This window comes from Exophiala viscosa (genome assembly GCF_022695815.1).
Source record: "Exophiala viscosa unplaced genomic scaffold EDD37scaffold_9, whole genome shotgun sequence".
NCBI classification, from domain to species: domain Eukaryota; kingdom Fungi; phylum Ascomycota; class Eurotiomycetes; order Chaetothyriales; family Herpotrichiellaceae; genus Exophiala; species Exophiala viscosa.
In genome coordinates this window covers 985,138-1,007,946 of record NW_026944361.1, presented here as the reverse complement: position 1 = coordinate 1,007,946, position 22,809 = coordinate 985,138, and the positions used below count along the sequence as shown (strand labels likewise).

The following is a 22,809-nucleotide window of genomic DNA, read 5'->3' as shown; positions in this document are numbered from 1 at the left end:
ATCTTTGTCCTCCTTGATCTCCAGCATGCCGAGCAGGGGCAAGAAATGTATCCGAGTCTTTCTCTAGCCCATCCACGGCTTCATCAGAGTTTCAATCTCCCCGTCCTCCCGTCTGATCTCCCGTCGTCCGCACCCAGGACCCTCCTGTCAATTCCACGGCACGATCCGTTGCTTGAAAAAAGAACCTTTGGGAATACAAACCCAAACGAAACAACAAGAAGTATCAAGATCGACGACTCCAAGTCACAATACTCCGACCTCAATGGGTTGACAGCCGGGCACATCATGCCAGGACTTGAATAACCCCTTACAGCCCGCGACCAATACTCGTACACTACTGGACAGGATCCTGGCAGTGCCTGTCCGATAGCGTTATCTTCTACTCTGGCCCAATAGGTTCGGGTCGACACCACGCCGGTCATCTGGGGTCTTGGCCGCAGGCCAGTCAGACAGACGCAACCGTTTCCTAAGGCACGATCTGCGCCGCATCCCACCCTCATTTTCAACAGGATCCTCCTCCACGGTGCCATGGCTTTTTAGCGATCAGAGCCACGAATGGCCAAGCAGGCGTTATTCCCATTCTGTCCTCACCGTCTTTCTCGGCACTGTCTCATTTGCCGTTGACCAGCTACCTTGCTATTCTCCAGGATCTGGACCACAGTCGGTCACTTAAAATCCGCCCTAGTCGTCGTCCTCCGGAGTGGCCTCAAGCACTGTGTACAGTAGTAGTTCTTCACTAGTCGAGCTTGTTTGTCTGGAACCCTTGACTGTATCAGACTGAGGCAAGATTGTCATTGACAGCAAAGGGATATGCATATCAGCCGAGTCGACAGGCCTTGTGCATACTCGAACATTTTCGTTCCTGCCTCAATATTGCCATACGGACCTACCGAGAAGACTTGACTATGGGTGGAGTTTCCTCCTTCCCCATTTTCGAGGCTTTCCCGGGTCTAGTCAGGGTAAGAGAAATACTCCAGCACTTTTGTGCCTTGGCGGGTATCCTCGTCTCCTGCAACCGAGAAACTTGATGTTCCATAACGAGCGACGCGGTCGACGCAATTCAGGTACCCACCCCAAGCGGCCTCAGCCGTGCAATGATAAGCAACCTAGATCGTCCAAGTCGTCCCAGTTCTCACCAATACGGGTACAAATCTTGCTGTAGCTTTATTGCTAGTGCAATCAGCAGCATGACTCCGGAACGGCAAATGGGCAGAATACTCAGAGCGACCCTGAATAGTGGAACAGCTACCCTTGCCAGTCCAGACTGAGAGAGTATCATCCCTAGGCCTCAGTTTAGCACTTCCTCCGTGTGCAGGGACTTCGCTACGATAGTGAGTTGACGTATGATTGACCTTCCTTCCATGCTTCTGTTGCAGCAGTTCCGTGACATTGCTATTTCCTCCCCCCAGGCCCCATATCCACGTTCTCGAATTGTTCTCATTTGTATTGCCACATGGCAGCGATTGAGAACTAACCCACGTCGAGTCTGGTCCAAATTGGTTCGACCTGTTGGCTGTCGCAACGAGTACCACCCTTTGCGATCGGTCGTTCTCCGAGTTCTGTTCTTCTTAAATCAAGCCTCTTCTCTTCCCTACTTCCACTCTTTCTGACTGTACACTGTACACATCCGATACAATCGCCAACATGAGCGGGCCAAACGACATGGAGCTGAAGCAGACCAGCAAGGACTCAATATCCTCTGCGGAGCGCATCTCGGAGGAGCCGAAAACCGCCGACTACCAGGAAAAACATGTCGCCAGAGCTTATCCAGCGACGACGACCGAAGGTCCTCAATTGAGGGTATGTATTCCTCGTACGGTGTCTAAGACCAACTGCTGATTCGAGGATAGCGACTGTTCAGTTTCGCCCAGCTCCTTGCCTTCTCTTTGACTTTTATGGAATCATGGGAAGTGATGGCCATGTATGTATTGGCCCCGTTCGAAAAGCGCTCTGGCTGACAAGATTTCACAGCAACATTTCTGCGACATTCTGGAATGGCGGCCCTCGAGCTCTGATATGGGGTGCGATTGCTGTCATCTTGGGATCTTTGGCACAAGCATATTCGATGGCAGAGTTGGGCTCAATCCTTCCCATCGCGGGTGCCCAATATCATTGGACTCACATCATGGCTCCAGACAGCACACGAAAATTCATTACATGGATGCAAGGTATGCCGCATCCCCCATGCCTGTGTCGACCCTACGCACTAACGACCTCATAGGTTGGGTAACATGGTTTGCTTGGGTATCCGCTCTTGCTGGAAGTACATCTGGTGAAGCCGCCCTCCTGCAAGCCATGATAGCCGAGAACATGCCTGGCTACACCCCAGAGCGATGGCATCTCACCCTCATCATGTGGGCTATTCTCATTAGTGTCGGCCTCATGAACATGTACAGCTTCTGGCTCATCCCATGGTTGGAACTGACGGCTGGTATCATGCACGTCGTGTTGTTCATCATCTTCATGGTCGTCCTCGTCACGCTCGCTCCACGGCACGATTCTGAGTTCGTGTGGTTCACGGACTCAACACAATCGGGATGGAGTAGTAGCTTCGTGGCCTTCAATATTGGAATGCTGGCTCCTGCCTGGGGTTTCATTGGTGAGTGAATATGGCACCAGGGGTACTTCAATCACTGACATGTTTACAGGATTTGATGGAGTCGTTCACGTAAGTCCAATCCAGCAGCAAGGACCAGGCTTTACTTGTTTTCCTGACCTGCTCTGCCCTACCATGCCTTCTTCAACATAGATATAACGGACATACACTGACTAACCTTCAAATGAATGCAGATGTCCGAAGAAGTCAGAAAGGCCAAGAATGCCGTCCCACGTTCAATGATTCTGACAATCGCCATCAACGGTGTGATGGCATTTGCCTTCATCCTGGTTCTTCTTTACTGCCTGGGCGACCCCAACATCGTCATGGGCACAACCATGCCTATCCTCAACATATGCTACAACGCCACTGGTTCTTGGCCTGCTACCAATGCTCTGGTCGCAGGCTTGATCATTGTCACCTATTGTGTGGTCGCCGCCAGTGTCGCTTCTGTCTCCCGTATCACCTGGGCTTGGGCTCGTGATGGGGCTCTTCCAAAATGGCTTGCCGTTGTATGTATGCTCCTAATCGATTGTGGTATTTACGAAAGCTCATGGGCCTCCAGATTGACGCCAAACACCACGTGCCGACGAACGCTTTGTGGCTTCCTATCTTCATCGTCATGCTGCTTTCTCTCCTGAATGTCGGCTCTACTGCCGCTACAGCTTTTAGCGCGTTCAACGCTCTTTCTTCAATCGGCCTGTACACTTCTTACATTATTGCAATCAGCTGCATCTTGCATGCGCGATTGACCGGACGCTTGAGCGACAAGCCAGATGCCGTTGTTCAATATGGCGGGTGGCGCATGTGGAAGGGCTTTGCTGTTCCTGTCAACATCATTGCCCTGGTCTGGACTATTTACCTCACCATCTGGCTTCCATTCCCCACAACCATCCCGGTCACCGGTACGAACATGAACTACGCATTACCAATCTATTCGGCCGTTGTGATTGCTGCTTTGACGTATTGGTTCACTTGGGGCAAAAAGAACTGGCCCGGCCTGAACCTTGCTGCCATTGGAATGGTCGAATCCCACGAATAGAGAGAGCAAATAATTTGACAAGAGATTGGAAAATGGTATACCTTGGAAACGTCTTACCAAGTATGTCGTACAAGAAATCTAACATGATCTTTCTTGCATGTCTAGGCGAATAATTGGCTGCAGGATGGGCTTTATGGGGACTCCTTTGCTTGAAACCGAGATAGCCTTTCGAATCATGTCTGAACACTCGTTGTATAGGGACCTGGAGGTTTTCGAGGAGGAACAGACTCCGGGCCAGAGCGAGCTGATTACATGTCTACTGGAAGTTGTCGAAAAAGCACTACATTGGTAATACTGTGTAGCACATATCTTTTCTTAGCTGGATGTTTATAGAACTTGTGGGAAAACATCACGTCTTGAATTCGTGGTCGCCCGTCCGTCCCATCGTCTGTAGTATAGAGAGTAATGTCTTAGGTCTCTTACTGGGAGTCAAAGCATAACCTCGTACGCGAATATCTCCAGAAAGCTGTCAAGTATTGAAGTTACATCCGAATGATGAAGCTGACGAGCTGACAGTTCCACTTTGATGGCAGCATCTGGGCGAAACGTAGGAGGAGCGTTGGAATGAGCAGGATAGGATTGGGAACATATTGCTTTTGTTACACACCGAACACTGCTTTCACTTCTAGTGGACTTATTGTATCATACAAGTACACCCAGCACCGATCTTCTCTGTCCCATGCATCTCATGCCCATCCGACTTCTCAGCTTTGCCGCTTTCCGAACTCAACACACCTGGACATCCAACCACGACCACCTTTTTAAGATCTCGTCTCCAGCCCAGAGGAGAGACATTTCGACATCGACATAGAAAGAACAAACACGAATGTTGAGTGGAGTAATGTAGCAATATCTTCAATGTACAGAGTTTCGAGTAATTTTTCCCCATCGCCCGCACAAATCTAAGCGGGATAGCACCACGCCGGAAGGTGTTTGGAAATGTGATCCCCATTGCTGCCGAGTAGACGCGCCTGCCACAAGCTATGCCACCGGAAAAGTTTCGCTAAAACGCAGGAAAATTGTTGAAGTACAAGACACTGAGAGAGGGGGAAGGACGCCCAACACAGCTCAACGCTGCGTTTAGAAACCTCCCATGCCGCCCATGCCGCCCATACCACCCATTCCAGGTGGTGCGGCAGGGCCCTTCTCCTCTGGTGCCTCGACAATAGCAACTTCCGTGGTACCGAGAAGCGAAGCGACACCGGATGCATCAACAAGAGCGGTACGGACAACCTTCAATGGGTCGACGATACCCTTGGCCACCATGTCAACGTATTCACCAGTGGCCGAGTTGAAGCCCTTGTTGAAGTCGCTACCGAAGTCATCCATGACCTTGCCAACGACGACGCTGCCTTCGAGACCGGCGTTCTCGACAATCTTGCGGGCTGGTCGGGTGATAGCATTCTTGATGATGCTAACACCAAGTTGCTGGTCAAAGTTGATGGTCTTGACATCTTTCAGTGCGTTCGCAGCAGCCTTGACCAAGGCAGTGCCACCACCGGGCAGGATACCCTCCTCAACAGCGGCACGGGTCGCGTTCAAAGCGTCGACGACACGGTCCTTCTTCTCGCCGACTTCAACCTCAGAGGCACCGCCGACCTTGATGACGGCAACGCCACCTGAAAGCTTAGCGAGACGTTCTTGTAGTTTCTCCTTCTCGTATTCGGAGGTGGATGGGTCTGCCATGACGCCTCGGATTTGTTCGCATCGTTGTGCAATGGAATCTTTGCTGCCTTCACCATTCAGAATGATTGTGTCTTCCTTGGTGATGGTAACGCTTCCAGTAGACCCAAGCATGTCAGGTGTAGCCTTCTCCAACTTGATGTCCAGCTCATCTGTGAAAACGGTGGCATTGGTCAAGATACCGATGTCACCCAAAATGCTCTTGCGGTTGTCGCCAAAGCCTGGTGCTTTGACTGCGGCAACTTGGAGTTGACCACGGAGCTTGTTCAAAATGCAGACTGCCAATGCCTCACCCTCAAGGTCTTCGGCGATGATAAGGAGAGGTCGGCGCTGTTGTGTAGAGGCTTCCAAAGCAGGGATGATGTCTTGAACGGCGGAAATCTTCTTCTCGGACAGGAGGATCAGAGGCTTCTCGAACTCAATCTTCTGTGACTTGGTGTCGGTGATGAAGTAAGGAGAACTGAAACCACGGTCGAAGCGCATGCCCTCGGTGACCTCGAGCTCGTCGTCAATTGTTTTGCCCTCCTTAACTGTGATAACACCCTCTTTGCCAACCTTTTCCATGGCATTGGAGATAAGGGTGCCGACAAGAGTATCGCCATTGGCAGAGATGGTAGCAACTTGAGCGATCTCAGCGCTGGTGGTAATGTCCTTCTTGTTGGCTTGCAGGTAGTTGACGACGGCATCGACAGCTGCTTGTGTACCTCTTCTCAAATCCATAGGGTTGCAACCGGCGGCCACATTCTTGACAGTCTCAGAGAAGATGGCGCTGGCGAGGACGGTTGCGGTGGTGGTACCGTCACCGGCCACCTCGTTGGTCTTGGAGGCGACGTCCTGGATCAAGCGAGCACCGAGGTTCTCAAACTTGTCTTGCAGCGTGACTGCTCTGGCCACAGTAACACCATCTAATGATCTGGTTAGCAATGATTCCTGATCCTGTCCATGTTGACTCAGGATACATACCTTTCGTTATCTTGGGTGAGCCGTAGCTCGATTCAATCAACACATTGCGACCTTTGGGACCGAGTGTAGTAGCGACGGCTCTCGAGAGCGTCTCAACACCCTTCAATAGCTGAGCACGTCCCTCAACACCGAAGCGCAGCTCCTTGTGGGCGAATCGGAGCTGTTGTAAACTCTTGCCCGTCGATCTGGAGTATGGAGAAGAGGAGGACAAAGAGGACCGCACGGCGGAGGAGAGAGCGCGTTGCATGATGAGCAATGGTATGGGAATCCGACACAATGCAAAGGATGAAGCCGACGAGGTAAAAGATTGGTACTGGGTGGGAGAAGGAGTTGGTTGGTAAGTTATAAGCAACCGCAGGAAGAGTTTCTCTAGTGATTGAGAAACCACAAAAATTTCTCGAATCGCGGAGAACCGATCGTTCCCATTGTGGTTAGCGTCGGTCGTCAGTGGAAGCTCCAACCTCGTTTCCAAAACACCTCCGACCACCTCACTGGTGACAGCGCCTTCAAGACATCAGCCACGGAAGATGGAATCGAGCACCATATGGGAAACTCTGGGAATTTGTGTGGTGTGTTGGACGTGGATCACGTCCTTTTTCTGAGTACATGTACATGCTGTGAGTTCTGCAGTATCACTCGTGCCAGTCAGCAGCTACCTCCTTCATTGTTCCCCCACTTTAGTCCAGCCCTGTCTGTTCGTGCAGATCGATGATGGAGAGTCTGCCCTCCCTATGAGCTCTCAATGTCCATACTTGAGGGCCTGCCCCATCTCTGCTGAAGCTGTACCACATTGACTGCAGACGAAAAGCAATGTTCGTGACAATTCCTCCCTTCACGTATGAAACTCTGCCCGGACTACACCACGCATGCTTCAACCCCTCGAGAAGTGACCGCCTTTCATCCCTAAGAATGCGAATGATCAAGGACGAGTAGATGGACTAACTCAGAGGTCAACGATACGGGACTCCAGTCATGAAGTCACCACTTACTCAACCATCTTCCTCAATGTCATTCACGAACTCATCTCCCCAGACGATGTCGTCGGATGGCATGTCAGTATTCATGCCGAATTCGTCCTTAATGTCTTCGGCAGGCATACCAGTATTCATATTGAACTCGTTCTTGATCGCCTCTTGCTGACTTTCAGGCTGGCCTTCTGGCTCCGCGACGAGGTAACCCATGCCATTGCCAAATTGCTGGTCCGACATGGTGGTGAACGACGACCCTGTCATACCTGTGGCGACAGAGTTGTTTCGACTCATATCGGAGCTGCCCGCCGAAGGATACATGCCAGTGGCAAGCGAATTGGTGCGACTCATGTCAGAAGTGCCGACAGAAGAATACATGGTAGTAGCGACAGAGTTGTGGCGGCTTGGTACTCCATACGAATGCAAGCTTCCTGGGTGGATGGTATTGGTATAAGCTGGCGCTATGCCGTAGCCAAATTGCTGAGCAGTGTAGGCATTACCACTTCCCATCATGTTGTTTGTTGGAAATCCATACTGGCCATGGAACATATTGTCGTTGCTGGAGAGCATGCCATTGTTCATGGCGGCGTACTGGTTCAACTGGTTGCCGAACATATCGGCATTGTTGTCCCAAGTTGAAGGCACCTGGAGCTATTGGTTCTTGGTTAGTCGAGGCCATCGCGGATCGGACTCTGACTTACGTTATCAACTCCTCCGCCAGCAACAGCTTCAGCAGCGCCGTATTCGCCGAGTTCCATGGCAGAGACACCTTCAACCGTGGCGCTGGCATCTTCACTGTCCGCTGCATCGAAGGGCGCGAGAAGCTCATCGTGTGTCGCTAGATCATTCGCACCATCAAAATCGTCGTCGTCATCAGCAGCTGCATCTTGAGCACCGTCTGCTTCTCCCTCGTCATCAGACGGCATGGTTTCCATGATGGTATAATCCCGCTTGATGCCACGAGTTCGGCTAGCCGGGCCGGTGGAATCATAAATCATATTGTCGCCATCCTCAGCGGGTTCAACCTTGATGGCTTGACCTGGCGGGGTCAAAGGTGGGTTAAGATCGACAACAGGTGGATTGAGATCGACAGCCGTAGCCGCCTTCTTCTTGGTTGTGCGACGACGCTTCTTGGGAGTGCCCTCGTCAGAGTCGTACAAGTCCTCGGGCAATTGCTCCTCTTCATCGTCGGTCATGGTCCGACGAGGTTTCGCACGGGCCCTAGGCTTTCCTCTAGGCTTTGGCGAACCAGTTCCTGGAGAAACAGTTGCTCCTTCTTCCTGTTTGTTCGGGGTCTTCTTGTCATAGAGCGAGCGATAATCATCTGGAATCTCAGGTGTACCAGGGTACAGTGGCTCGATAGGGCTGAAGTTGTGCTTGTTGTTCGCATTCGAATAGATTTTGGAAGGTGTCTTGGTGAGCATGCCTCGCTTCAATGGGGGAGGAACGGGAATGCCGGTTGTTGACATGAGGTTGCGCAGTTTAGCAAGGTGTTGGGTGATGGCACCTTCGGTGAATCGAGGGCCCATGACCTGAGCAACTCTGGCCCCTGTGAATGATATGAACTACTGGACTGACATCGTACAGGGTGGTATCCATCAACTTACATGGGATCTTGATGCCTGCTTCGGCGCAAGCATACTGGACAGCAAGCAAAACACCCTTGTCAAGATCATCTATCAAGGCATTAGACGTGCTATGATGAAGTGATATGCCAACTTACCAGACCAACGAACAAGTACTCGCTTCGAAGGACGACTGCGGCGAGCCATTGTGGCGAAAAACTCCGACTGTAGGTCACTGATTCTGATTTCTTAACAGTGAGACCCTGGCCTCTTCGTTGGGACCACAGTAACTGCAGGACACGTGCTCTGTGTGCGGTAAACAAGTGTGAAGAAGGAAGGCGGTGAAAATCTTTGTAAAGAGGTGATGTCAGTTGTATGATTCAGATCAACGATGAAGAGAAGGCTTTTTCATGGTTTGGACAAGTGAATGCCCCGGAGTCTTCCGCAGGACAATGACTAGGGTGACGATAGGGTCTGGCAGGGACAGTGAAGTGAATAGCGGTGGTATGACTCGTTGTTTGTTGTGTTGGAATCTGTGGTGAATGCTAAGAGGGCTGCTGTCGGGACAACACTCACCAGGAAAGGTACGAATTGACGATGATACTCTGACGTCCTTTGCAGAGACCGTCAGAGTCCTTGATGAGGTCTGCAGGATCAACCTACCAGATGAAAGACGAGTGATAGATGAAAGATGGAAAGTGTGGGAAGTTGGATGGAAGATGGAGGAAATTGATGCAGAGGCGGAATTTTGGAGGCGGAATTAGTATGAGGCCATTTGCTTCAGCACATCGCACAACAGCATCGCGCATTCTCAAGCCCTAAACTCCATACGTTCAACCTCTGCAGACGGCACTGGACACTGGACGCTGGACACGTACCTCGTTGTCCTCGGCGGCCCACCACGAGCGAACGACAGCCCAAGCGCCCCCGTTGCAGACTATCCCGAAAAGTCGTTGCTTCCGGTCGACGACACATAGCCACCTGCACATACTCAGTCAAAAACAACGACGCCGTTGCTGGCCACATTGTCAATGGTATCCCCGTTGCGCGCGGTCGCTTCCGATTGTGACATCGGTACAACCTCCTGTGGTGGAGGTGGCAACCTGAAGAACAACGATGGATCAACCTGAGGCTGCATCGGGCGGGCGACAGGCTCGAAACGGGGGTAGCCATGCACATGCATTGGCATCGCTGGTGGTCCAAAGCGAGGAGCAGAGAAAGGGAAGTTTGGTGGCAACTGGTTGAACGCTGGTGGAGGTGGTGGAGGAAAGCGACCAGTCATCGGGTCAGCAGCATTTGGGAAGGCATTGAAACCAGTATATTGGCCGGTGGTGAGGCCAGGGCCAGTCTCTCTTGCAATCGTGACCGGGGCAGGCTGACTCCTCGTTGCTGAGGCCGAGCTTCTGACGGGATTTGCTGATGGACCATTCTCTCTCCGAGCTCTCTTCCTCGCTGGCCGAGGGCTGGCAGACTGTCTTCGAGGCGGTGGTGTCTGAGTGGTATCGTCGTCGCCACCAGGAGCATATGACTTGCAGAGCCGCTCATACCTCTTTGCCCTGTGAAATGGTTCAGCACTCGCCTGAACGAAGACAGTATCAAGGCTACTCACGCTGCTCCTTTGCTTGCAACACCGGTATCTCTTGCAACCTCAGTGAAGTCAATCTACCGTTGTCAGTCTGGAACGGGAGAAAGGCCTGGACCCTGTGACAGTGTTGGCTTACCCTTCCATCTCGGGAGTGCTTGGTGCAACTGATTAAGAAGATGATGTGTTCTCTCTCAGAGATCTTCGACATATTGACTGGGTACCAGCTAACGAGCTGGTCTGAGGAGTCTCTTGATCCAAGTGCTATTGCTAGGTCTGTCTGGACTTCCAAGATGGTCAAGTCGGTCTCTAAGATCTCAGGTGCGTATGATGACAGAAGGATGGAGGATGTGATTATGCTGGTGAGATTTGTATCTTGTCTTCTGACCACGACTGTGTTTGCTCCAGGGTCTTCTGTTGTCAACTTTTTGTCCTGTCTTGTCATGCTCGCGATGGCAATTGGCACTTACTTCCAGTGATTGCGTCTTGATGAAAGAACCTCTTTGAAGGGTGATGAAACGTCAGTGTTTGGCTGAGAAGGTCTTTGTGCAGAACAAGAACGTGAGATGTATCGTCAGACCACAAAGGTTTCCAGCGAGGTCTTCAAGATCTTGTGGTATGGCGAATCGAAGAGAAGAATATTGAGTTGAGTGGTTGGAGTGAGTCCAAGACGGTTGTCCGCGAACAGTGATGTCGCGGGCACTGAATTTGCTCGGCGTTCCTCAACTTGTCCCTCCCACCAGCCGCGCCGCCAGAGCAGTCTATGCCACAAGGATGACTGAATCTGGTCATTCATTCTGTCTTACAATGGTTCTAGAGGTCCAATGGTTCTAGAGGTCTTGTGCTGCTCGGGCATCTTGTCACAATCTTTCAGTGGACAGACATTCAGGGCAAGCACCGACTCAGCCTCGAAGCGGGTCAATCGTTGGTTCTCCCTAATGACCCTTCGACCACATCAACCGCGGCCACAACACACCAAGGGCGCGGTCGCACCCTTCATATAGCCCGGCACCATGTGCAATTGGCTCAGCACCGACCTGTACAGAGACTCACGCATCGCTACGCCTTTCTAGGACAAACCTGGCCTCCTGACATTCTCATTCCTCCTTATTACCAATACCCTCAATCGTCCAAGCTGATCTCGGACCAGGACAATGATGTGACGGAATTCAATAAAGAATCTCCTGCACTTCTCATATGCTTTGCCTACCCCTGCTCCACAACTAGCATCTCTCAGCACATTAACGATAGCCTCCAGCTCGCATTCCGACCATAGGTCACCAGCCAACCTGTCGTCCAACAGTCTTGTCAAGAGCCAATGTGCATATCTAAGACCTGGGAAGAAGCCTGTCCAAGCCATGCATTCATTGACAGTAGCAACAATGGGATTTTGCGATAAAGGGCATTGAGCCATTGACTACAGGTATTGCGGCATTATGCATGCGATCAGCCCAGGTGGCAAACTGTGAAGGAACAAAATATATGGAAACAGAGCGGTGGAAGGGAGCACAACGCCTGTGGAAAAAGCAAAGACATCTTCCTGTTTAAAGAGATCAGTCTGTGTCCGTGTCTGTGGGACAACGAGGCTGAGAAATCCAGGGGAGGGGTGTATGAATTCTGGAGAAAAGTTCAGCCGATCCCGATGAGCACAGCTTCGATGGAGCAACGATGGACTACGTTCAGCTCCAGAACCTAATCGGCAGTTGTTCTCACGTGCGTATCGGAACACCTGAATGTTTGATCGAACTTTCTCTCCTAAGTTTGTACTAAAGGCTTTGTGCCTACGTCGACATCCGACACCTGAGGATTGGAGCATCCCAAAACAATCTTCACAAATCCCAGGGTTACAATTCGCCGATCGTACACCATAGAATGACGATAGACTTCCATATCCCAGCATTGATCTCAATCGGGAGTGTATCTGCGAATGGTATTCTTAGGCTGCTGTCTCGTACTTCGTCCTTGCCCGCAGCAGAGGTCCGTATCGCCAGAAGAGCCACGGTATAGGTGCCATAGCCAGTGTGCAAAATGCCAGGAACGTCGTCGCCCATCCTACACCGAGCGTCTTGTAAAGCTGAAGTGCAAAGAGAGGAAATGCTGCCGATAGTCCATATCTGGATAACATGGCTGCTCCAGCTGCTGACGCACCATACAGTGGCCCATACGAATCGACCATGAACAGATTTGCAGAGGAATAGGTCATCACAGTCGTCATGATCGCGAGACCTTGAAATATGATTGGCACAATCCAATGTATGTTCGGCCGCGTCGCCCAGGCAAAGATGAACAGACATGCAGGCAACATGAAGGAGGAGATCATGCTTGGATACAAGCGGTACTCAGGCGGAGAACGTCCCTCAGCTTCAGGATGCTCGTTTCGGTATTGTTTGAGTCGAGGTTGATAGATGTAGGCATCGATCAGGATGAGAGGGCCAGGTGCAAAAGCAGTGCCAGCCATCAGACCAAGGAAGGATAAGGACTGGCCTGTAAGGTCAAACCCGTAGTAATGCTGGAAGATCCATGGTGATGCTACAACAAAGGTGTACATGAGTCCAAAGAGGAAGCCATTGTACAGGCAAACCAGGGTGACGATTGGCTCGGTCAAGATCATATGCACCGGTCGGACCAGAAGGGTGGTGAAGAAGTGCTTAGCTGAGGCAACAACTGATCGCTTATGCTCAGGCGGACCTTGCACGTTCAGCCTTCTGGCGCGTCGCTGCAGTATCGTCTTCTTGTAGGTCTCTTTCGTGAACAAGATGGGGATGTAGAATGTAACGATGAAGAATAGAGTAACCCATTGTGTCCAGCGCCAACTTTTGCGCTCGACGATGAAACCTCCGAGTAGAGGACTGTGGATATTAGCAGAGCTTCTAGCACGTGTGAGAACACGTACCCGAACACCGCCCCGAAGAACGGTATGGAATAGTAAAATGCAAGTGACACAGCCCGGTACCGTCCAGCAGTATAGTCGATAATCGTTGCAGAGGCATTACTGATAGCGGGTGAAGCGAAGACCCCAGCAAAGAATCTGCAGATTATCAATGATGGCGCGCTGGGAGAAAGTCCTGCACCGAGGATGAAGAGGCCGAAAAGAGGCGTAGTGGTCAAGAATACCACTTTGCGCCCAAAAGTCTCACTCAAAGGACTCCCAGCGAGCGGACCGAACGCCAGTCCAAAGTTGTACAAGGACAATGGTAGAATAGCGACCTCGTCTGAGACACCAAAGTTGGTGGAGACGTCGTCATGGGCTGGGCTGTAGATGGAAGCAGCCAAGGTACTGACAAACGCGAGGAAGGTGACCGCTATTGTCGACGATACGCGCCGGCGTAGGGAGAAGTTGCGAGGATTGTCGGCGTCATCGGGTCCTTCCCAGTCGATCGCCGTTGCCACACCATGGACAGCAGGGGTTTCATCCTGGCATTGCTCCTTGACCATTTTCCATCAACATGTGTGCTAGGAGAGTTGCACTCCACACGGCATGTCTTCTGAAAATGGAGAAGGGGATGCAGACATATTTTAAGTCCAGTCGACGATGATGATCCCCCGCAAAAGCGGCACTCGGCACCGATTGAGGCGCTGAAGCGGAGAAATTCCGCCAGAATTTGGAGCCGTCGGCGCCCTGGAGAATGGGAGAAAAGGGTTGCTGTTATAACTGTCATGCCCTGCAAAGAATCAAAAGTCGAACATGAGAAAATGTAACAGCAAAATCAGGGGCTTACAAAGACATCAAACTCTGTCAAGATTATTGGGTTTTGAGGTCGTGGAGGCGAACCAGAGCGAAAGAGACCCTCTCTCGGTTTTCGTTATGGACTGCCCTTTCGAGCTTTGAGGTGGTATCCGATATTTGTGGAGCTCGATAAGCCACGAGATGTGTGGCGTTGACCCTACGCTCGAGCCCACCAAGAGATAACGGCACCGCCTAAAGCCTAGCACGAAGATCTCTTCGTCTCCGACTTTGACTCTGAACCTCTCACGCTCCTGAGCAGCTTCAGACTCTCAATGGGATGCCCAAGGTCACTTCACAAAGAACATTTACTGCATGCTGGACCTGTCGTCGACGCAACATACGCTGTGGCAACGCCCAGCCGACGTGCTCGCAGTGTAAGTCATCGGGCTTGGAGTGTGAAGGCTACGACATCCGCCTTGTCTGGGTCGACCAAGAGACTGGGACCTATCTTCCGAGGCAGCGGCGCCTCTACAGTTGCGACGCCACCTGGAAGGGGTATCCTGGCTGAACATCGAAACAAGTCGATCATCTCATCCAGCAATGCGAACTACGGCAATGCCGGTGTGCCCTACATCAGGTGCCGAGCCCATTCACCATCTTCACACTTCCCACAGAATCAATTGATGACTCCATCGAAGCCACCTCCGAGGAGGAACGGGATAGAGAGCACTATGGACTTTCGGTGACCCCATCCGAATGCCCATCTAGCGAGGCCCGGGACTTCTGCAACCTTAGCAGCACCTCGGCCAGTGTCAGCGAGTACGACGACTTGGTACACGCATCGGGTAGTGCAGAACTCGATCTCTTGCCGTCTCCTACTTCTCAGGCTGACTTAAATCTCGAGGGTCGACCGCGTCCAGAGAGATGCAGGAGCTCGCACGGCAGAGGTGCTCGCAACTCTCGTACCGCCAAATCGTCGACGTGGCTGGTTAATCTCCTTCATGAACCCTCATCCATGCTAGCTCAAACCCACGATGAGAGTCGCCTCTTTCATCACTACACATCCTATCTCTCAACACAGATGGTCCCAATCGACTCAGCACACAATCCCTGGAGGTCTACGTACCCAGTCATTGCGGCGCACCAAGCATTATCGTCCAATCAGCGAAGCCGGTCTTTGTACCACGCGATCATCGCGATGTCGGGTCTGCATCTCGCCAACCTAAAAGGCTCGGAGCACGGCACGTACGAAGTGATGACTGCAACGCGTTACTATGGAATGGCGCTCCGCTCAGTCCGAGAAAGCTTGAGCGAACCCACTGCCAGCGATTACAACTGTGTCCTCGCTGCCCTGATCGTGATGACTCTGGCAGAGCATGCTTTTGAGGCCGCAGGCTCTTCTCGCGGTTGGCGCACCCATCTTGCGGGTGGACTACGTTTCATCATGCATCATCTCGCGCAGGACCGAAACCCCTGGGCTCGCGGCCACGATGCCTGGGTCATGACGCAGACGTTGGCCATGTTCGCAATCATCGCACAGACTACCAGCAATCACTCGAGAACGTCGACCGGTTCTTTAAGCGAGATCAGCCACGTCCTGCACGACGCCATGGCGCACCCACGCTTCGGTTACACAGTCGGTGGAAATGCGCGCCTGCTCAATGCCATCTATCAAGTTCGATACCTCGAGGAGCAAATCACCATGGCTCGAGCCGTTCAGGATGCCGCGGCCGACGCGCCGATTCGCCGGGAGGCTGAAAAGATTATGCGAGAACTCCATCTCAGCGCTTGTGACGACGACGTCGACACGTATCTGAGCGGGACAGATACATCGTCCAAAATGCGAGGTCAGGTCAAGATGCATCTTGATTTGTTTGCCGCTTCGATCCGGATCTACTGTCAGAGGAATGTGCTGCACGCCCCACCTTCCGCCGTGGTCGACTATGTGCACCAAGTGCTGACCCTTGCAAACGCACTCATGGATGCTGACTGTGGTGCCGTCTTCATCTGGCCTGTCATGGTTGCGGCAGTGGAAGCCTACACACCCGAGTCACAGGCTCTGGCAAGGCGTTTCTTCGACCGCGCAGAGAAGCGCGGTGGCGCAAATCGCAAAGCCATGCACCGAGTGATACGTCAAGTCTGGACGGATCGAGAGCGTCTAGCATCCGAGTGCTGTTGCGACTCGGGCGATGTGGCCATCGATTGGCGCGAGGTCATGGAGAGCCTAGGTGTAGACATTTTGCTATTATAGGCACATTGTATCAAATATGCTATTTATTCCATCTATGCTGTTTGGACCATCGGTGTCACCATATCTAGTTCCTTCTCCAGTTTGTCGTACGCCCTTTTCATGACCTGGACTATAACTCGCAGTTCATCCTCAGTCACGTTATATGGAGGCGCAAGCAGAACGTGGTCGCCCTTGGTGCCATCAACGGTAGCCATGCCCGGATATACGGCGACACCGAGGTCAAAGACCATCGATTGATAACGTACACCGATGGCCATCTGGGCAGGGAACGGTTCGCGGGTAGTTTTGTCCTGAACGAACTCGATGCCCCAGAATAGCCCGCGTCCACGTATGTCGCCCACCAACTTTACGTCTGAAAAGGTTTTCTTCAGGAGACTCTCAAGTAATTTACCTCTTTGGGCGCAGACTTTAATCAGCCCGTCACGCTGGATGATCTGCTGGACCCGAAGTGTGGCTGCACACCCGACGGGATGCGCTTGATAGGTATGTCCGTGATTGAAGCTGCCTGTATGCTTCCGTAGGACATCGACGACACGCTTATGAACAAGCAGGCCTGCAATGGGGCTATAGCCGCCACCCAAGCCTTTCGCGACTGTCAAGATATCAGGGACTACGCCCTCCCCTTCTTGTTCGAAAGCGAAAGGAGTTCCGGTCCGTCCCATACCACACATAACTTCGTCGAGAATCAAAAGGATGCCGTATTTGTCGCATATCTGTCTTACGCCCTTAAAGTACCCTGCAGGTGCGGTCGTGCAGCCGCTCGTGGCGCCAACTATGGTTTCCGCCATGAATGCGACGACGGTATCAGGACCCAGCTCTTGGAAATGTGCATCGAGTTCGGCGAGCAGTCGTGCTGTGAAGTCTTCATCAGTCTCTCCTTGCTTGGAGTACTGGTAGGCATATGCAGGCGTTACCCAGGACACATTGTCTTTTTGAAAACAAGTGAACGGCACTTTGCGAGGAAGATTGCTGGAGATATTCATGGCACCAATCGTGCTACCATGAAAGCCTTGCTTTCGGGCCACGAATTTCGTGCGTTGCGTTTGTCCCTGCTCGAAGAAGTATTGTCTTGCTAGTTTCATGGCAGCGTCTGCCGCCTCGCTGCCGCTGTTGACGAAAAGCGCTTTCTCGAGGCCGAACCGAGCGCCTCCTTGAGGGCCGTGGATGAGAAGCTCAGCGAGTTGCTCGGCGGCAGGGGTTGTGTAGCTCATTGAGTGGATGTAACTGGCACCGGTCTTCATCTGCCGCGTGACTGCCTCGAGGACTTCTTCGTTGCCATGGCCTATGCAGCATACTGCTGCTCCGCCGCACGCATCGATGACTACTTGTCCGGAGGCGAGCGTTAAGTAGATTCCCTTCGCTGTCACGACTTCGTGAGGCCGATGGTGCACTGACCGATGAAGCATAGCTGCGGAGCTGGGACTGTCGGTCACTTTCGACGATGGCATGTCGACATCTGCGACATGAACGCCGTTCTTAAGTTCATGGTTTATCGCCATTGCAGGATCTTGCCGTGAGATAGCTGCTGACTGATGGATGCTGAGCAGGGGTTCAGAGACTCAGTGGGTGACGATGCGCAAAGGAGTGAGCAGTTGTCAATATGTGCACTTGGAAATCAAACAAAGATTGCAATGCTCTTTGTGGAAGAGGGAAACTGCGATAGACCCGCCAGTTTATATAGCACAACAGAATCTGATGATTTGGCCATGTCTGACTTCGTTCACCTGGAGAGTAACTCATAACGAGTGAGGTTGATGCGGCAGCAATGCTAGGGTCTGGACGGGTCAGCCGGTGGCGTCTACCTACTCACGCTATCTTGAAGCGCGGAAGTCCCATCATAAAAATGCAAGTATGACTCTCAAAAAGCGTCTTGCCGCGAATATTGGGCCCAGGTTCTCAAGAGAGGCTCAAGGCAAAAAAGTGCCCCTTCCACAGATGGCAGCTCACAACGAAAAGCGGATCTGGTGGACTAGGCCCAAGACAGACTCGTCCTCGGCTCCAGGACCCTGTTTTGGGCCCTTACACTTTGATCTCTGGTCGTGTCGAGAATAGGAAGTCTACAAGAAGGAGTCACTCTGGGCTGGACCGTGCAAATTCAGATATCGACATCTTCGTTTTACCGTAATACGAGTCTTAGTCCCTCGATTGTCCTTGCCGAGCGACCAAACAAGTGAGTGGGATGAAGAACGAATGGAAGAGCAGCGGAACATCCAATGCAGCGGCAATTGCTCCCCATTGGCCCGACGTCATAAGCCCTGGAGTCGGTGGCCTGTTACCTCAGAACTGTGTTTGTACGCAATTAATGTTTCCCGACTCTTTTTCTTTCAGCAAACGGAATGATCAGACTTCACTTCACTTATAGCCCAGGCCGGTGAATCTTTCAATCAACTATGCTTCCTCCTTCCAGATGACCTCCATGCCAATGCGCAAGCTGCCCATAGCCGCCTCCCGCCCATCGACGACTTCTAGATGGCTTTGCCCGCCTCCGTCCGGGATGCAAGTCCCTCGCCGTCACAGAACTACTGCGCCCGGTAGCACTTCCTTGCGACAAATACTGCCTAGAAGATATCTAGCACAGGTACGGCCGGAACCAGTATCAGAATTATGGTTCACAGCGGCCTCTCCACGCCTTGGCCCTGCCGACGAACTGCTAGGCCGTTCTACGCCTGGAAATAATGAAGACCACAAACCGCCGGATCAAAGGCTGCTGAAGTTAGGAAAGAGTACGTTACTCCTTATTCCCAGAGACAGTCCAATGGGCTGACAGGCTCCAGCACTACGAACCTTATCTCCTCTCCTACCGGACATCCTCACGACTCCATTGCCTCAAGAGATCCTCGCTCCAGAAGTATCGCTACACTTATTTCCCTCGACACATCCTCATTTGCCCGCAGTCAAAGGACGGATGGCATACCGTGCAGCGCTCTTTACAGCTCCTGTCGCTTGGGGTTGTGTGCCGATTGTGGGCAATGTCAAATTGAAGGTTGTCTCAGAGAAGATTGTCCGAACAGGACTAGCTGGTATTCCGCTCCCAGAAGATGAGAATACAGATTTGAGCGCAGAAAAGCTGGTGGTACGATGGAAAACAGAAGCCAAACAAAATGGCAACGGCAATAATGCAACAGCTGCTTCCTCGGCGGCACAATCAAACGAAATGTCTCATGGCGGCATCAACAAGGGCCTTTCGAAGGCCCTTGGAGGGGACAAGCCAATCATCAGTCTCAACAAAGGCGATGAGTTCACTGGGCTGTTCATCTTCACGTTCGACTCCGAGGGAAGGATCGCCAGCCACACCATCGAGCATGCAGATGAAAACAGCGGATTCGACAAGACAAGTAAAATGGTCACTCTGACCGATTGGCTGCTGGGAAAGGCCAAGTGGAGTCGAATGAGAGAGAACGAGCAGGACCTGGTACCAGGATTGGCCATGAGGGTGTGCAGGCAAGAATGGAACGACAACAGACGGTTCGCCAGAAGCCGCTGACGAAGGGACGAGCCTGGTCGCAAATCTACTTTTTGAGCCCTTGTGCCATCTCCTAATGTGTAACACCACCTGATGCTGATCGATGACTTGCACAGTTGTCTCGGTCTTGCAGGACTCTACTCTTGCGAACGAATTTAACGACATTGCTGAACTGACGAGGGGTGAAGCTCACCATATTCACTGTACATTTCAAACATAGGGACGAATGGCTCGCTGCATGAAGCTGAAGGCTTAGAACTGTGTCCATACTATCATGACATGATCACTCCACTATCAATATGACCATTTCCGATTGGAGCAAAGATGGACGCGAGTTGTCTGTGTCTACGATCACGCACACAATTGCGAAGAGCGTTTGTTGCTGGAAAAATATGATACATTGCTTTTCAGATCATAATCTGTCAAGCAGAGTAGAGCACCTTACCCGTTTATCCGTTCGTAAATACCCCTCGCAGCCCCCTGGCCCTAGCTTTGTGTCGCTCATACCGTGTCTTCAAGAGCAAGGACCTGCAAGCAACACAGTCAGTACGCGGCACATCAGGATTAGAATGGATGTAGACTCACCAAAGCGCTCCTCGTGGGAAGGTACACCTGTGTAAAGTTCTTGCGGCCATTCCAGGGCATGTCGGTTGTGAAAAATCTGGTATCCTTCGCATTCCGTCCCAGGCCACCGTATTGCGGGTCATCTGTGTCGATAATGATTCTATACACGCCTCCGTGTTCCACGCCAACACGGTAATCTGTGAATGACTTGTGGGCGTTAAAGTTGAAGATCCACAGCAGGCCCGCTCGCTCGAAGACGAGCACCTTGTCGGTCTCGTTCTTGAGAGAAATGTACGCCTGAGGGGAGTGCAGCCAGCCGTATTTCTCCTCGTTCCATTGCATCGAGTGGTCGAATTCGTTGAGGAACTTGTACCGCAGCAGATGGTCATCCGGAAGATTGAATTGGCGGCGGGCATACCAGAACGAATTGTCATTACCGGCGCGAGGGAAATCAAGCCACTCGGGGTGACCGAACTCGTTACCCTCGAAGTTGAGATAGCCCTCACCTGCAAGGCCGTGGGTGATCAGCCGGATCATCTTGTGTAGGGACATGGCGCGCTCAATGACTGGAGTCAGGTCCGTCAGCACAGACATGTGGGTGTATATTTCTTTGTCGGCGAGCCACATCATCAGCGATTTGTCGCCGACTAGGGCTTGGTCGTGAGATTCGCAGTAAGCAATGGTCTTCTCGCCATGTCTTCGGTTCGTTAATGTGAAAGCTATGTTGCCGAGGTCCCACTCGTCGTCCGGCTGCTCCTTTACCAGCTTGATATACATGTCCGGTACAGCCATGGCAAGTCGGTAATCGAAGCCCACGCCGCCTAATGACAACGGCAGGCACAATGCAGGCATGCCTGAGACGTCTTCTGCAATTGTTATGGTTTGTGGGTGGAGGCTGTGGAGCATCTCGTTTGCTAGCATCAGATAGACAACGCCGTCTTCGTCCACACCAGGACCGAAGTATTCGTGGTAGCCACCTGAGAAACCCGTACCAATGCCGTGATGAGTGTACAGCATTGAGGTAACACCGTCGAAGCGGAATCCGTCGAATTGGTAGGCCTCCATCCAGAATCTTAAATTTGAGAGCAGAAAGCGCAGGACTTCGTGGTGGCCGTAGTTGAAGAGTCGTGAGTCCCACAGCTCATGTCGACCTTTTGCACCTTCGTGGAAGTATAGGTGGTCGCTGCCGTCAAGCTGGTTCAGACCATCGAGGACATTCTTGCTTGCATGAGAGTGTACGACATCCAAAAGGACGGTTATCCCCAAGCCATGTGCAGTATCAATGAGCTCTTTAAGGTCCTCAGGGCTGCCGTATCTCGAACTTGCTGCGAAAAATGAATTGACCTGATATCCGAAACTGGCATAGTAGGCATGTTCCATGACTGCCATCAGTTGAATGACATTGTATCCTAACCACTTGATCCTCGGGAGCATGTTCTTCGTAAACTCCTTGTAGGTCGCGACTCTCAACTCGGGAGACGAAATACCGACGTGTGCCTCGTAGATACGGACGCTCTTCGGATAGGGTGGTCGTGGATTCTTGAAGTGGTATACCTCTGACTTGGGTGGATTCCATAGCACTGCTTCATAAACAGGGGAGACTGACAAATCTTGTGTGACCCTTGTAATCCAGGCTGGTATTCTCTCGATCCTCGCTCCACCAGGAATGATCATGGACAGCTTTATTTTCGTGTTGTGTTGGATGACAGGAACGCCGTTCTGGGCGGGAAGATACAGCTCCCATACGCCATAACTGTTCTTCTTCATAGGATGCGAGTCCCTGTTCCAGTTGTTGAATTCTCCGACGAGGAAGGCTTGCTCGGCGTTGGGGGCCCATTCTCTTGATTGATATCAGCTTGTTGTGCCTCGAGGACGCAACCCAAGCACTTACCTGTATACTATATCGCCGTCCGTACTGAATGTGAACCCGAATGTTTCATACCCTCGACTGAACTTCTCCAAGCCTCCCTCTGTCTCATTAATCGTCTTGATCCATTGCTGGGCTTTGGAAAAGCGGTGTTTCAGGGCGTCTCGGTATGGCTCGAGCCACGGATCGAGCTGGATCACGCCTGGCCAGAAGTCAGAGACATTGGGCATATGCTGTACAAGAAAATCGATTCGTACCTGTGCCATCTGGAGGAACATCTCCAGAGGATGGTTGTGCCAACACAGAATTCTGGGAGGCTTCATGCAATGCCATGCTGGCAGGGTGTTGGAAGCTTGCAACCTTAGGACAGAATAGTCCAAACTAGAAGAGTCGCACTTCTTGAGGAATGAATTACACGATTGTCTAGACCTCCAGAAACTGTGGCCGATTTCTAGAGAGATATGTGGAGGGGTTCAGATATCCTGAGCTAGAAATCGTTGAGCTGTTTACAGTACCTGCGACTATTTCTGCGTCCTCGCCTACGAAGCCCTGAGTCCCAAAGTGCAGAGGTGGTATGACATCATTCGTTCTGTGGGGA

General features: G+C 51.9%; 9 protein-coding genes across 9 annotated transcripts; 3 read left to right on the top strand and 6 right to left on the bottom strand.

Moving 5' to 3' along the window:
* Nucleotides 1–1,644: 1,644 nt before the first annotated feature.
* On the top strand, nucleotides 1,645–3,638 carry EDD37DRAFT_659024 (amino acid/polyamine transporter I; the record flags this gene model as incomplete). The annotated part of the gene is made up of 7 exons (XM_062819014.1): nucleotides 1,645–1,800; nucleotides 1,851–1,921; nucleotides 1,972–2,168; nucleotides 2,222–2,599; nucleotides 2,649–2,668; nucleotides 2,791–3,108; nucleotides 3,162–3,638. The coding sequence occupies 7 exons, from the start codon at nucleotides 1,645–1,647 to the stop codon at nucleotides 3,636–3,638; spliced, it is 1,617 nt and encodes a 538-aa protein (XP_062668000.1).
* A 1,080-nt stretch (nucleotides 3,639–4,718) lies between these two features.
* EDD37DRAFT_611608 (heat shock protein 60) lies at nucleotides 4,719–6,531 on the bottom strand (the record flags this gene model as incomplete). Its single annotated transcript, XM_062815298.1, has 2 exons — nucleotides 4,719–6,226; nucleotides 6,285–6,531. The coding sequence occupies 2 exons, from the start codon at nucleotides 6,529–6,531 to the stop codon at nucleotides 4,719–4,721; spliced, it is 1,755 nt and encodes a 584-aa protein (XP_062667999.1).
* A 578-nt stretch (nucleotides 6,532–7,109) lies between these two features.
* EDD37DRAFT_506068 (uncharacterized protein) lies at nucleotides 7,110–9,310 on the bottom strand. The gene is made up of 5 exons (XM_062813549.1): nucleotides 8,976–9,310; nucleotides 8,860–8,928; nucleotides 7,954–8,801; nucleotides 7,274–7,903; nucleotides 7,110–7,222 (listed from the first exon to the last, which is right to left on the bottom strand). Exons 1-4 carry the CDS (start codon nucleotides 9,022–9,024, stop codon nucleotides 7,274–7,276), a joined length of 1,596 nt encoding a protein of 531 aa, XP_062667998.1. The 5' UTR covers nucleotides 9,025–9,310; the 3' UTR covers nucleotides 7,110–7,222.
* A 498-nt stretch (nucleotides 9,311–9,808) lies between these two features.
* Nucleotides 9,809–10,844, bottom strand: EDD37DRAFT_652459 (uncharacterized protein; the record flags this gene model as incomplete). Its single annotated transcript, XM_062818453.1, has 3 exons — nucleotides 9,809–10,373; nucleotides 10,427–10,479; nucleotides 10,539–10,844. 3 exons carry the CDS (start codon nucleotides 10,842–10,844, stop codon nucleotides 9,809–9,811), a joined length of 924 nt encoding a protein of 307 aa, XP_062667997.1.
* Nucleotides 10,845–12,074: 1,230 nt separating this feature from the next.
* On the bottom strand, nucleotides 12,075–14,150 carry EDD37DRAFT_506031 (major facilitator superfamily domain-containing protein). Its single transcript, XM_062813548.1, has 3 exons — nucleotides 14,119–14,150; nucleotides 13,293–14,061; nucleotides 12,075–13,248 (listed from the first exon to the last, which is right to left on the bottom strand). Exons 2-3 carry the CDS (start codon nucleotides 13,832–13,834, stop codon nucleotides 12,336–12,338), a joined length of 1,455 nt encoding a protein of 484 aa, XP_062667996.1. The 5' UTR covers nucleotides 13,835–14,061; nucleotides 14,119–14,150; the 3' UTR covers nucleotides 12,075–12,335.
* A 248-nt stretch (nucleotides 14,151–14,398) lies between these two features.
* On the top strand, nucleotides 14,399–16,333 carry EDD37DRAFT_684101 (fungal-specific transcription factor domain-containing protein; the record flags this gene model as incomplete). The annotated part of the gene is made up of 3 exons (XM_062819863.1): nucleotides 14,399–14,500; nucleotides 14,528–14,687; nucleotides 14,741–16,333. The coding sequence occupies 3 exons, from the start codon at nucleotides 14,399–14,401 to the stop codon at nucleotides 16,315–16,317; spliced, it is 1,839 nt and encodes a 612-aa protein (XP_062667995.1). The 3' UTR covers nucleotides 16,318–16,333.
* A 16-nt stretch (nucleotides 16,334–16,349) lies between these two features.
* On the bottom strand, nucleotides 16,350–17,765 carry EDD37DRAFT_566928 (pyridoxal phosphate-dependent transferase; the record flags this gene model as incomplete). Its single annotated transcript, XM_062814120.1, has 1 exon — nucleotides 16,350–17,765. The coding sequence occupies one exon, from the start codon at nucleotides 17,763–17,765 to the stop codon at nucleotides 16,350–16,352; it is 1,416 nt and encodes a 471-aa protein (XP_062667994.1).
* A 959-nt stretch (nucleotides 17,766–18,724) lies between these two features.
* Nucleotides 18,725–19,801, top strand: EDD37DRAFT_611602 (chromosome transmission fidelity protein 4; the record flags this gene model as incomplete). The annotated part of the gene is made up of 2 exons (XM_062815297.1): nucleotides 18,725–19,040; nucleotides 19,092–19,801. 2 exons carry the CDS (start codon nucleotides 18,725–18,727, stop codon nucleotides 19,799–19,801), a joined length of 1,026 nt encoding a protein of 341 aa, XP_062667993.1.
* Nucleotides 19,802–20,164: 363 nt separating this feature from the next.
* On the bottom strand, nucleotides 20,165–22,807 carry EDD37DRAFT_506226 (1,4-alpha-glucan-branching enzyme). Its single transcript, XM_062813550.1, has 4 exons — nucleotides 22,469–22,807; nucleotides 22,236–22,413; nucleotides 20,366–22,184; nucleotides 20,165–20,308 (listed from the first exon to the last, which is right to left on the bottom strand). Exons 1-4 carry the CDS (start codon nucleotides 22,542–22,544, stop codon nucleotides 20,282–20,284), a joined length of 2,100 nt encoding a protein of 699 aa, XP_062667992.1. The 5' UTR covers nucleotides 22,545–22,807; the 3' UTR covers nucleotides 20,165–20,281.
* Between the last annotated feature and the right edge of the window lie 2 nt (nucleotides 22,808–22,809).